Source organism: Ixodes scapularis, unplaced genomic scaffold (genome assembly GCF_016920785.2).
Source record: "Ixodes scapularis isolate PalLabHiFi unplaced genomic scaffold, ASM1692078v2 PGA_scaffold1__304_contigs__length_218370807, whole genome shotgun sequence".
In the NCBI taxonomy this organism is placed as follows: domain Eukaryota; kingdom Metazoa; phylum Arthropoda; class Arachnida; order Ixodida; family Ixodidae; genus Ixodes; species Ixodes scapularis.
Genome location: NW_024609846.1, coordinates 22,408,560 through 22,422,202, shown reverse-complemented (window position 1 = coordinate 22,422,202; position 13,643 = coordinate 22,408,560). Strand labels below are relative to the sequence as shown.

The 13,643-nt window shown below is 51.6% G+C and overlaps 1 protein-coding gene across 3 annotated transcripts in view; it reads left to right on the top strand.

Annotated features, from left to right (window-relative positions):
• Nucleotides 1–13,643, top strand: part of LOC8030489 (golgin subfamily A member 3) — a 44,717-nt gene that overhangs the window by 8,246 nt on the left and 22,828 nt on the right. For all 3 annotated transcript variants that reach the window (XM_029970380.4, XM_040210233.3, XM_042290646.1), the window contains 5 exons: nt 4,098–4,287; nt 4,957–5,144; nt 6,134–6,414; nt 7,357–7,753; nt 11,761–12,630. In XM_029970380.4, the coding sequence (XP_029826240.2) occupies nt 4,098–4,287; nt 4,957–5,144; nt 6,134–6,414; nt 7,357–7,753; nt 11,761–12,630 (1,926 nt within the window). The remainder of the gene's footprint in view (nt 1–4,097; nt 4,288–4,956; nt 5,145–6,133; nt 6,415–7,356; nt 7,754–11,760; nt 12,631–13,643) is intronic.

Here is a 13,643-nt window from a genome sequence, read left to right as displayed (position 1 = left end):
TGCTTGCTGGCAGCAGCTTGCGGCTTGTTTCTCAAAATCCGCCTGCGGCATAGGTGGCACCTTCGACCTCCAGGCTCTGTTGCTCCCTGGCATTAGCCTCCAGCTTCCGTCTTTTGTGTGCGAGCTTTGATGAGTCCTGTGCCTTCACTCTGGCCTTCACGATCTTCCCCAGAGTCGCCTTGTGGGCATGCTTCTCCTGGTGGCTTCCTGGGGTGATGCCCATCTCCAGGAGCGTCCTTTCGAAACCTTTAGGTCCAAGGTTGAACTCGAGGACAGCTAGGGCGACAGCTGTCTCGACAGTTCGCAAGGAGGCGAACTCCGTCTTGGGGCATCTCTTCCAAATAAGGGCGTTAAAAGACTCGTTCGCATTTTGTGTCATCATGCGGGAGCATCGGAGGAGCAACTCCTTTCGCGACAGCCGGTTGTACACTGGAACAAGCTCTCTTGCAACGTCTTTGGAGAATGCTGGTCTGTGTGGCCGTGGTGTCGAAGGCTTCCCTGCTGCTTCGAGGGCCTTGTGGCGGTTATAATGGCACCACGAATCCTCGCCATCTGGACAGCCCATGTGATGGGGCTCCTCGTCTGTGGAGTACGTGTGGAACAGGCTGGCAAAGATGGCTCGCTGCATCTTCACGACATCAGGCGCGTTGTCCTTCAAAGCGCAAGCATAGTAGTTCGTCAGCTTTTTCATCACTACGTTGGTCAGCTTCCCTTTTCCTCCCAGTCCTCTTTTTGTTTTCTTGAGTTTCTCCAGACCTGCATACATCCTCTTTGCTACGTGATTGACGCAATCCTCCTTGTGGATGTCCTTGTCGTACAGGTCAAGGCTGGACACATGCGTGAAGGCCTTGCTGTCGCCGTCGCACAAAACAGTGACGTACTGCATATTGTGTAGCTCAATAGACCGGCTGAAGATGGTTGCAGCTGCCTGTACCTCCATTGCATTGGACGATCCCTCGTAGTTCTTCTGGCAAGTTGCCTTGTGGGTTTCTGCCCACTCCTCGAAGTGTTCGTCGTCTTCCTTGGGGCCCAACTCGCACCCGTGGCAATACTTGCTCTGGACCGAAAAGTCAAGCACCAAGCCGGTCTCCAGTTCAATAGCAACGCCAACTCCGAAGTGCGATGTATGGCCACGTTTATGCCACGTGCCATCGTAGCTGATGCAGACATCTAAACGATCGCTGCCGGCGGTCGGGCTCCCGGTCGGTTGCGCGTCCCTCACGGCTTGCGCAGCGTCCCTCATTGCGTCACTCGCCGCTTGCATCGCCGCATCATGTACTTTCGCCGCGATCTTCTGGTACGACTTGACGTGCATCGGGGGCGGAGCGTTGAGGCCCCCGAAAAGATTCGTGAGCTTCGTAAAACTGATGCCACAGTCTCTTCCAACGACGCCGAGACGCACCGCGAGTTCGTTCTGTCGAGACTTGCCAATTGACGGTGAATGCGGTGTCGTGACGATGTCTCCGCAAGTCGAGCAGCTAACAACGAACTGAAGGTTGACGCCAAGTCCTTCTTCTCGCAAGCTCAGCAGTTCTCCGTGGCACTTGGGGCAGAGCAAAGCCGCAACAAGAGTTTGCACGGCCGACACACTGAGGAGCCGATAGCCGTCCAGCGGCTTTTCAACGGGAGCGTCCGTCGGCTCCGGGTCGTCCGTAGTCCCCGCGTCGAAATCGAGCAGGCTGAGCTTCTTCTCGAACGTGGTCAGCACATCCGATTCGGAGGAGACAGGAAGCCGATGAGCATTCAGAGATGAAGCTGTAGGCTCCGATGTCCGCAAAGCCGCACTTGAGTTTGAAGATGGTGATGGTGACGGCGGCGGCGGAGACGGCGACGATGGTGCCGGCGGAGACGGGTCCCCGTCCTTTGCGTGGAGTGCCGCTAATCGACCCCTCGGTTTTCGCCATCGAGAACGCCGGCCAAAGCTACTGCGAGTGCTAACCTTGGAGGCAGGCATTCTTCGGCAGAAAAACTACCGGGAACAAAAAGGGAAAACGAATCTAAACAGCGGCGAAGTAGCGATACGATCAGAAGCGAAAGAAGCAGCCGAAAGCGCGCGTATCAGGCGAACAAGGAGCTACGTCACCGAAGGCGGCCAATCATGAGCCCCATTTCGGGTCGCAACCAATGGGATTGCTGGTATCACAGTTCCCACGTTTTTTCGGCTTGTTTGTACGGGGTTCTCCCGGGCCACAGATAGCCTCCAATGTAGCAAGCTTCTACGGGCAGAAACTAGAAGAAACGGCGCTTCCAACGAGGGTAAGATACCTCGGCTGCGTTGAACGAGCGCGGAGTAGGCCTAATTTGAAAATGCCGAACTTCGCTGTTCTGCTCGCTCAGCGGGTCGCCGCGCGCGGCCCGCGCAGCCGCGAGCTTGCCGAAAATAATTTTTTGCGAAATAAATACTGCGTATTTATAAATGAAACTTTCTGAAACTATGCTTCAGAATATAGTAAACCCAAATATAATATTTTTTAAAAATGCATTTTTTCGAAAAACAATGGAATTTCGGGGCCGTATCCCCCCTTAAAAAACAAACTAACAGAGCACTGAAAGCATCCAGGCACGAGCTGTACAGCTGGGGAAACTTGTGAAAACAGTTGGAAAGCTTGTTCAAGTAAAGATGAGCATTGCATTTGCTGCACATTATGATGGAGTGTTCTTTACAACCCGGTTGCTTGCACCGCTGTGTCGTGTCCTTGACCACCGGCTGGTGTCCCTACTGTCCGTGTGGACGTCTTTGTCAGGATTGTGTTTGGTGGGCCCCCATCGTTTCCAAATTCCGAGCTAATATTAGAAAGAGCTCTAGGGTTGTCCTCCTATATCTTCTATAGAAATTAATTTACGAGCTAACAATACTTTTTCAACATCGCTCAAAACGTGACACACGCACATCACTGAATGACGAATGTTGCAAATTCGTGACAAAGCAAGCATAGCATTTTTCTTTGTAAGGAAACTCGAAATTAGCGTGAAGTGCAGCTCAGAAAGTTACTTAGGACTACAGATATTTTAGAAAGAATTTGAAAACAACATCTCATCTAGTGCTTCAGTGATATAGTGACTGAAAATCGGCAGGCCACCTGCTCGATAGTGTTGTCTGCCAGCAAAACTTGATTCTGGCGCGAAGTGTACTACGCCGCCAAAAGATGGAGCAAGGTGTCTATGGCATATTGAGACATACATGTCGCAATTTCACGACAGTTGGCATCGGTTATGTAGATGGAGGCGGCTCTATAGAATGCATATAACTGGTACGTCGCAAATTTGCAACACTCGTCCAAACAGGGTTAAAGAATGGCCTCAGGTCAGGAATTACTATTTATTGCTTAGAACCAACTTACATACCACATACTTGTGAACCCTGAGACGGGGAAGATAAAAAAACGGACAAAACATCACAAAGAGTTCCTACACAAAATTTCAATGGAATCTTTCGAGGATCATGCACATGGATAAATGTTTTTTCTTTTTTAGCATGTCCAGAAGTGCTTTGTGACATAAAAAATGCAAGCGTGCTGTTTGTCTCTTCATTATGTGCCTGCCGTTTATTTTTACGCAGAATGCTTTTTGGGCTAGAATTCCATTAAAATATCTCCCCAAAAATGTGTAATGCAAAAGTGAAACACATAATTTCCCCATTAAGTTTTGTGGGAGAATTTGAATCTGTGTATAATTATACACCAATTATACTTTTCCACTAAATTGGGTGGGGAAACACTTTCTTGCTGGGACATAATGAGCATAGAGAGAAATTTCACCAAACAAACTGTGCATCTCGGCTTAATTATAGAAGTCAAGAACTCAAACGTTTTCTCTCTCTGTCTCCCTCTGTTTTGTACTGTCTCCCTGTGGTAAAAAGAGCAAAAAATCTGACATAGTCTGCAAAACCTTTCTCACCTCAGGAGCCAGTTGGTGACGAGATGGGACTGTAATTGCCGTAGTGGTATTTTGGTTTTGAGATCAAGTTCTCGCCTTTTTCATAGAGAATTTTGGGGACTACCTCACCGTCTGTTTCGTAGGGGTTGCGCTTGTCATTGCTTCGTGGATCCCGAAAAACAGTAGTGACGACAACGGGGGTGTGCCGCACGCGTATCCAGGTTGCGGAGTACGTGGCCGCGGAGGACCCGGCGCTGTGCAGCCGGGTGGCGCAGACCATCGAGGACCACTCCCGGGTGCACTCACCCCGCAAGGGAGCCCCGGTCAAGGCGGCGGCGACCGTGCCTAGGTCGCCGCTCAAGTGCATGTCGCAAGCCGCTGACATACTCTCCGTGCAGCAGTCCACCATTGGTGAGTGTTGCCGTTGGTCAGTGTCGCCATTGGTTAGTGTTGCCAGTGGCCAGTGTCACCATTGGTCAGTGCCACCATCAGCCAGTGTCACCATATTTCAGTGCTGCCATTGGTCAGGGTTGCCGTTGGTCTGGTTTGCCATTGGTCATTGTTGCCATTGTTCGGAATGACGGCCAGAGTCGGGGAGAATTGCGAAAATGTACTGTTCCGTTAAAGGGGCACTAAAGTGGTTTCTGAGATTGTCTTTTCATCCCGCAGACTCAGTATATGCACCTTCAGCGTCCTAGAAAGCTTCATGCATGGCCTTTCTCTTCTTTAAAAACTCGACCAAACATCGTGAAGCCCCTCTTGGAGAAAGGGTCGTGTTGCAATGTTCATTGGCATTTTTAACGGGGGAGAACCACGCACGACAATAATTTTGGGTTTTCTAGCACGCTGATTGCACATAGATTGAGATTGTTCTGTAAAGAGACAATCTCAGACTCCATTTTCATGCCCCAGGAGTGCACATTGCTCCTGGACATGCCAGTCTTGGCGCTCCCTTCCACCTCTTGTCACGGAGAGCCGAAGGCATGCAGTGTCGCCCATGTTTTCTCTTTAATGCACTAAGTTGGGCTTGCCAGATTTTAACTCTATCTTGCATGACCTACAACACTTCGTTGCTCCCAGGTCTTCCCCTGAAGGTGGCGCCACCAAACGAAGCGGTGTACCAAGAGCTCGTCGAGTACCCCTCGGAATCGGTGGTGGCGTCGGTGGACCAGAGGACCTCCTGGCTGCGCACCATCCTCACCAGCTCCGCCGCAAACGCCAACCACGCACCACCCAGCGAGACGGCTGCAAAGGCAGGGCCTCGAAACGTGCGTACCCTTCGCCCGCTAAAACAAAAAACAAAAGGAGGGGGCACAACCAGCGTCAGTCAGCCTTCCTTGGCATTATTAGATAGTGAGGTCCTGATCCCTTGTTATCATCTCTAGGCATTGTTTTTGAGGTCGTCCTAGAAGTCGTCCTTGAAATCGTCCGAGAGGTCATCCTAGGCGTCGTCCTCGAGGTGATGTTAGAAGCCGTCCTAGACGTCGTCCTCAAGGTAGTCCTCTAAGCATCTTCCTCTAGGTTATCCTAGAAGTTGTCTTTGAGGTCGTCGAAAAGGTCATCTTCGAGGTCATCCTAGAAGTCGTCCTTGGGGTCGTCCTAGAAGTCGTCCAAGGTCGTCCTAGGCGTTGTCCCTGAGCTCATCTTAGAAGTCGTCCTTGAGCTTGTCTTAGAAGTCATCCTTGAGGTCGTCCTCAAAGTCGTCCTAGTCGTCGTCCTCTAGGCGTAGTCCTTGAGGTTGTCGTAGACGTAGTCCTCTAGGCGGCGTCCTAGAGGTCGTCCTCTAGACATCGTCCTAGACGTCATGAAAATAACAGCTTCGCTGGTCCTCCATCTTCACGTCAAGTGGAAGGGCCCTACAATTTTTTCATTGTGCACCACAGGTGTTAGCCAGGACAAGACCGAGTGCGCCGCACGGGTGCTACCTTACATGGCTTTTGAGTGATGCGCGACGTCAATGAAGCAAGCAGGAACGTGATGACACCACATCCCTCTAGTTTTCTGTCGACATGTGAGGACACATTTTTTCTCAGACCCTAGCATATAGCAGCTTCGCTATAAAAACTGCACAAACCCCACACGAAGTGTGGTTTGTGTTAATGTTCTGTGCTCCCTGGTCTGTGCTCCCTGGTCTTTGTCAGCATGATGGAGTAAACGAGAATTTTGTTTGCATTGGCGAAGTCTTTCTGTCATGGCTGCAGCTCGCCTAGAACTGGAGGCTCACTGGGGGGTGCCTTTTGTGGTGCAAACGACACAGGGCCCGGTGACAACAGGCAGGAAGGAGCTTCCGTCGGTGCACTACTGGAGGCGTCCTTCCGAGGACGTGGGCGGGGCCTGCCTCCCCCCGGACCTGGACAACCTGGACTCGGCGTCGGTCTGCTCGGAGACGGAGTCGAACCTGTCGTGGGCGAGCGAGGCGGACGAGGAGATTCGGCTCATCAAGAACATGCTGGCGCCACGCCGCGGCGACCGTCCGGCGACCATGCCAGAGAGGTTGCTGTCGAGTGAGGCCACGCAGACAGACCCTCTATCCACTCGGTAAGTGAACTAACGGGAGGTGCCATCATTGCAGTATGGACAGCGTCGGAATGTTGCTCCTGCCAATCGCGAGGCTCCTCTTTTGGATGACAGTGATTGGCTGTATGCATGCCACTTATTCTAGACCGCACTCATGAAAGATATGTTTGGTGGAATTTTGTGGTTTGTTATTGAAGGCAAATTACATTTCGTGCACGGTGGAACTTTGGTTCGTAAACCTTGTCGGAGCACTTTGTGTTGTACGAAGATAGCATTTTATAATGGGATAAAAAATTTCCCGATCTCCTCTGATTTTGTGGAAGTAAAATTTTGCTGCGACCAATCGTGTGGCCGCCCCTTGCCCATTGTCAATTTCCAACATCTAGACGGAGACAGCCCGTGTAAAATTGACAAGAAGACAGACAACAACAAACCGAATAGAATGAAAAGGACTCTGTTTGAAAACATTTTCTAATGGAGCACATACATAAGATGGCGATAGCGTACCAGGTCTACCGCCTGTGTGAAGTGCACTGTCAGCTAAGCAGTTGCCCCAATTCAGCCAATACTGGTGACGGTAGGATGTTTCATCACCCGATACACCTTTAGCAAAGCGTGCGGCGCCATTTGCAGTGCCGAAGTGAGTACTGGGAACGGCCTGAACAGAGCCAGCTTTAGCAGATGATGGAGGTGACCTTAGAGGCAACAGAGGACATGCAGGCAAGGACAGGCGAGCAACTGCAATACCCTCTCTCTCTCTTTCTCTTTAGTGTCATGTGGTAGATGCTGCGGAAGTTAGAAGGTGCTCGCGGGACGTTCCCATAATTCGTCGTGTGCTTTGTGCTTGGCCTTTCCGAACTTGTGCAAATGGTCTATTGTTGTCCCCTCTCGCGGGGGTCTAATCTTCATTAGCTCGTTTGTGCCCAACTTTCCGTTTGAAAGGTCTACCGCCGTTCCCCCCAGGGGCCTCCCGACAAAGAACGCGTGCGTGGAGACGGACGCGACAGAGCTGCCGACGCTGCTGATGGAGAAGGCGCACCTGGAAGGGGAGCTGGAAACCCTGGAGGGCGAGCTGGGCCGCCTGGTGCAGACGCGCTCGGAGCTTAAGTCCCGGGCGGCCGAGGCCGAAGCCCGCTGCCGGCAGCTGGTGCGGGAGAAGGAGGCTTCGCTGGAGAGGGAGGCCGCCCTCTCCCAGGAGCTGCAAGGCCTGCGGGCAGAGGCCCTGCGCTATGGGCGCGTGGTCGGAGACTACGGCAGCCTGGTGACCTCGCGGGATGCGGAGGCTGGCTCCCTTCACGACCGGGCGGAGGCCCTGGCGGTAGAGAACAAGGAGCTCAGGACGGCCCTCGAGGAGCTCAAGGTGGGCGCGCATTGTTTTTCTTTTCGACCGTTTGGCATCGACACGTCCGAGGTTATCGCAAGGCTGTCCGCGTAGTGGAAGGTTAAGGGATTGTTCGCACGCTTGCGTCTGCTTGGGACCAAGTTCCCGTAATCCCTTAGGATGAGAGTACGTGCCTAAAGTGCTGGATGTCCCGACCTATCCAAGTACCGCCATCGTTTGATCGGTCTGCGGGCGCTCCTATTGGATGCCAGTGATGCGTTGCCATCTTTGGCTCATGGCGCATCCCTCATCCAGACGCACACGCTCCTTTTGCTCTGCTGCGGCTGCCGGCGACGCGCCGCTGTTTGCAAGCATGCTTCTACTGGTCTCTACTGTAAATGCCGGCGCCGCACCACCGCGACAAACTAGATTGGCGGCGGCGCTTTTTACTTAAGTGCGTCCGAGAATGCACCAGCTTGGTGGCACTTGTTTATGAAATCCATACAGCTCTTTATATCCACACTGCCGCCGTCTGTGATGTGACCCGGGAACGGCATTTCACTAGAGCGAAGGCTTTGTGGTATTCGGGAGATCAAATTGACCTGCTGTCTACGAGAAATGGTCGCTTATAACATCGTCAAAAGTTTTTCGATATATAAAGAAAAAAAGATGCGCGAAAAGGAAAAAAGATATATACGGGGACTGCGAGTGTTCCCCGGTTACCCGATAGATCGTGCCGGCGTGTTCTCTTGTTGCGAGAGATTTAGGAGGTTTTAAGGCCTAAGCGGTAGCGAGTGTGTGATCCAGCCTTACTGATACCCCTCAAAGTTTTTGTTTTATTTTTGCCAGGCAATTTATTATGGTGTCAGAAGACTTCCCATTCAGTATTTTGCTACAGTGTCGCATATATTTTTATTAAAAAAAAAAAAAAAGTAGCTGCGCGAAACCAAAACTGGACCGGGGAGAAAGAAGGCATATAGAGGAGAAGAGAGCTGGCGGAAGTCACGTGGCTGCGCAACCTTTTAATGTGAAAGCATTAACTGGTCCCATGGAGCGAGCCAACATCATCAGCCTTGAATCTGCGCCAAATGGCACCTTAAATCCTTTCTCCAAGCGAAGTCAGCTCCCAGCTATGAAACCATACAAAAAGCCCAGCCAAACAGCACCTACCGTATTTATTCGAATATAAGGCGAGGTTTTTTTCCACAATCCGTAGTCTCAAAGTCATACCCCGCCTTATATTCGAAGCTCAGTATAGCTATATGACGATTTTTTTTCTTTTTCTTGGGTTTTTCAACTGCCCCCTCGCCTTATAATCATGACCGCCTTATATTCGAATAAATACGGTAGTTTCCCCGATCCCAAAAAAGCGGAGTAAAGCTGATGGATTTCAGCTTCAGTCCCATTGCCTGGCGCGCGTTGATGAAGATCCCATTTGCTTCTGCGCGTCAGTTTCAATGACTGCCACCCTATGGCGCTGCGTGTCTGCGAGGCAGCTGCTCCACTGCTCCACGCCCAAGGTCAGCGTGCTGAGGACAGCGCACACGCTCGACCGTCGACGCAAGTATGCCGCAGACTAAAAAAGGGAGCGGAAAAGCGGCGTGCATGCTTTCAGATTCACAACTCATAAGAAGTGCTTAGGTGTACCTCGAGCCCTTTTGTTAAATCTTACTTTAAACGTGAGCAGAAGTCAAAACTGGAACTCCTGCTCTTTCTGGAAACAAACGGGGTATGAGATGTCACGTGATCGCAACAAAGGGGGCGGGTTTGTGCCAGGAGGAGGTGTCGTCTGCACCGCACTCCTCACCACATTTTGGTGTCTGCGACGTTTTTGCAAGATCTGCACAGTTGCGGCATCAGTCTGCGCACGTAGTGTGAACGAAACTCTGAGTCAATAATCTGAAACGGTGGGACGATGACGGCGGTTGTGACACGGGAGACTGCGGTAATGGCGGGACGGGCGGACGGCTCCCAAGAAGCGTGCTGCGCAGGCGTGTTACGCCAATCACGTGGACATTGCTGAGCACCGAGAGGAATCGTTGCTGGGGTCACCCGTTACGCTTGTCCGGAGAAGTAAAAGCAAACAAAAAGGGGCAATGGTGGTGACGTTTAGCTCAATGTTGGCTACGCCCACGCCGTAGCCTTGACTGCGCTGTTGGTTGTGCCTCGATTCACCTGCTAGAGTCAGCCGATTTTGTCAACTTGGCACATTGCAGAGGTTTGCCGGACCGTTTTAAAATACAGTTAGAACGTAATCGTAATATTTGATGTCTGGTCTTCCTAGGTGACACTGAAAAGGACTGCATTGTTTCTACAGCAAAGCTGTTAGGTGCTAGGATCTGGAAACAAAAGGGGTCCATGGATGTTAACAAAAAAAGTCCCGTTCAAACAGCACTCTTTCGTTCCGATTGGTCTTGGCAACTATAAATTGAAAGTGGGGGCAACCCACGTGAGTCAGCCTTTTTTGGCATTATTAGACAGTGAGGTACTGATCCCTTGTTATCATCTACGGTCACCGACTTAGCTAAGAGTGCGCTGTGACGAGGCTGAGGGCAGAACACGCCAATCTAACCTTCTTTTCTTTTGCTTCCGCAATGCTGATAAGGAGACTTGGGCTCAATCAGAAAAAACTGTCCTCAGGGTGTGCCTCGAAAAATTGGGTTTAGAACTTACGACAACGTGTATTGAAAGATCTCGTCGCCTTTATTTATGTATGTTTCTTTATTCAATCAGTATATCAATTCGCTGTAACGTCGCTGTAAAACCTAAAATAGCTACCAACCAATCGCTGTGTTCCTTTGTCTCTTGTTGTAGCCATTTCCTAGCGATGTTATCAGTTGCCCTTTGGACTTACCATGGGTAGGCAGCGTGTTGTTCGCTCTGAAGAGAAAGAGCCCGTCTACAAGTATATTCTGCGCGTTCAGCTGTGCGAATGTGTGCGAAAACGTTGAGAAGCCGGGCGCGCAGCGGCTTAATGTGGTGCGGCCTCACGTTTAACACGAACACGAATGTATCCAAAGTCAAAATGCAAGCAAAGGTGGTTTGCCGTAGTTACCATGAGGCAATGATCACTTTAGTCACTAAGAATTATAAAAAGACAATTAAACAACGAAGCCTTGTATGTGTCTTCGCCTCGCAGGTGGGCTCATTTTCGTCTTCTGCGCATGAGAAAGGAGGCGCGAAGGCGGGAGAGGAGGTTGATGACGATTCCGACTAAGCTCCGCCCTCGCACATCTCGGGGGAGGCCGGGACGTAAACAAACATCGGCGTCGGCCATGGCGGCCGTGCTGTAGCGGCAACCGCGAGTCTTTTATTTATTGTAGCCCGGTTAAAATTTGCCGCGTCCACAAGATCGAGCAGCTTTGTGCCCCTTACGATTCCTCCGTCGTCTGCTAGAGGCATTTCGAAGATTCCAAGATGAAGACGACGAAGAGCATCAAAAAGAAGGCGCTTGCCTAGCCTCGCGATTGTTTTTTTTAAGCTTTAGACTGAATTGTTTTCTGTGGTTTGTCTGACTCGTGAGATCCACAAATTTGGCTGAGTAAGTGACCTTCATTTTTCATCTGGTCGTGCATAGATGTCTTCATTACAAAGTAATGGGTGACCAGTTCTGATCACGCGGGAAGAAATTTTTCTTATTTTCTTTGGTATTTTTTTAACACTAAATATGTTTATAGCCTAGACTTGGCAGGATTTTATGAGAGCGACGTGGTGAGGCATTATGCTTTATCTTTGACCTTTCTTGAAAACATTTAGCAAGTAGTGTTTGAAGATACTTATGATGTCTCGGTATCAGCGGCAAAACAACAGCGGAGACAAATCCTGCACACAATTCATGGATACTCTTGAATGGAATATCATGCAGTACGGCAGTGAAGTGGGACATAAACGCACACAGCGATCTACTGCCTTTACCTGGTACTAGCTAAGGGGACATAATTTTCATTTTTTCCATCGAATCTCACGAGGCAAAGTCTGGCATTAGGTGGGCTCGCTGTGATTTACAATCTACTGCACAATGGAGAGGTCATTCTCGATTTTTGCAGGTGGATCTGGAGTCCCGCTGCGGGGCGGTCGAGGGCCTCAAGAAGAAAATCGCGGAGCTGCACGTGGAGAGCCAGTCCCACGTGCGTGCCCGCGCCCAGCTGGACTCTGAGAACGCCAGCCTCCGCAGCGAGCTGTCCGTCGTCGAGAAGGCCAAGGAGTGGTTCCGCGAACAGCTGCATGAGAGCCAGCAGGGTCGCAACCTCCTGCACCGCGAGCGCGTCTCCGTCGAGGCCGCCAAGATGGCTGCCGAGAGCGCCTGCGAAGGCCTCAAGGCCGAGAACGCGCGCCTCGCGCAGGAGCTCTCCGAAAGTCGGCAGCGCTCGCTGCGCGACAAGGAAGGGCTCATGCGGCGCCTCGAAGACATCGAGGCCGACTTGCTCGAGCGGGAGGCCGCCCTCTCGCGGGAAGCCTCTTCCGCGGCGTCCGGGCCGCGGAAGTCCGAGAGCAACGACCTTTCCGGGAAGCTGCGCCTCGCGGAGGCAGAGGAACGACTGCGGTCCGCAGAGTCTACGCTGGCGGCACGGGAGGTTGCGCTCGCCGCATTGGAGAAGGACAGGACGTTGCTGGCGACGGACGTCCAGCGGCTGAGGCTGGCGCTGAGCGAGAGCGAGCTGGGGCGGCGTAACCAGGAGGAGCTGCTGAGGGAGGGGGCGCAGAAAGTAAGGAGGCTGCAGGGAGAGCTGTCTGCAGGACGGGAGGAGGCGGCGGAGCTGAGAACGCAGCGGACGGCGCTGGAGGTGGCGCTGGCGGCGGCCAACGAGGACAAGCGGGTGGTGGGGGAGGCGCTCGGGGCGCTCACGGAGAACCTGCACAAGCTAGAGGCCAACTTCAAGCTCATGCGGACGGACCAGGTTGCCAAGGCTGCGCAGGTTGGCGACCTCTTCTCACGAGGCCTGTGCATTATATCATCATTACTTGGTCTGCCCTTAACGGCAGGCACGCTCGACGAGAGCATGGCGCAAAGTGGCGTGTGTGTTGGCGTCACCGCACGCTACCGTCGCGCTCGTGATACGCTGTGAGAAGTGCTGGCGTCGATGCTGATGGATTCACTAGTGATGACGTTGGGGGGTAAAACGCGGCACTCTCAAATTGTGTCAATGAGCAAGCAAGACGAACGAGCGTGGCGACAGCTTTGTTCTGGTAGGACTGTGCAAGCTCGAGGCCAAAGAGAGTTTAACTGCCGTTCAAATTGTTTGTGGCGCAAATTCTCGTTTTGTCTCTTTTAAAAAATTTTGTTCTCGCAAAGTGTCGAATGATTAACAAGTGATCACCTAAAAAAGTGTGAAAAAATGTGCGAATGGATGATACGAAGCACACTTTCAGCAAACATTTATCGAAAAACTTTCAGCCTTTCCACTCTGGTGAAGAAGGAAGAGCAGCAGAGCTGTAGCTTCTGTGTTGAGCAGTGGCTTTCCAGGCGAGCGATCTGCTCTTCTTTCGCAAGAGAATCTGAAGCGCTCGATGCAGTGGAACTTTAGGCGATAGTGGCCTCACGGCAATCATGAAACCATTCGCGCTGCTGCGCACATCGCCGCTCGTTCCGCTCCCAATCTTCCTCCGAAGAAAGGTTGCCGCCATCTATGAGCGACAGCGGCAACCAGTTGTCTGGTTGCCACCGTCACTTATAGATGGCAGTAGCTGCCCACAGTTCAGTGTCATCATTTCTTTGCTGGTGGACACGATCCTGGGGAACCTAGCCCTTAATTAAAGGACACATGCGAAGGAAAAAAACTTTTTTTTAGAAAGGCTAGATGGAGAAAGAATATTATAAAATGAATTTACAACGAAGAAAAAGAAATTTAGAGTTATATTTACGGCGCAAAACGAATTTGTATTTGGCGCCCGCGGGAGCCGCTGCTGGTCACGTGGTAGGCCCGCGTCA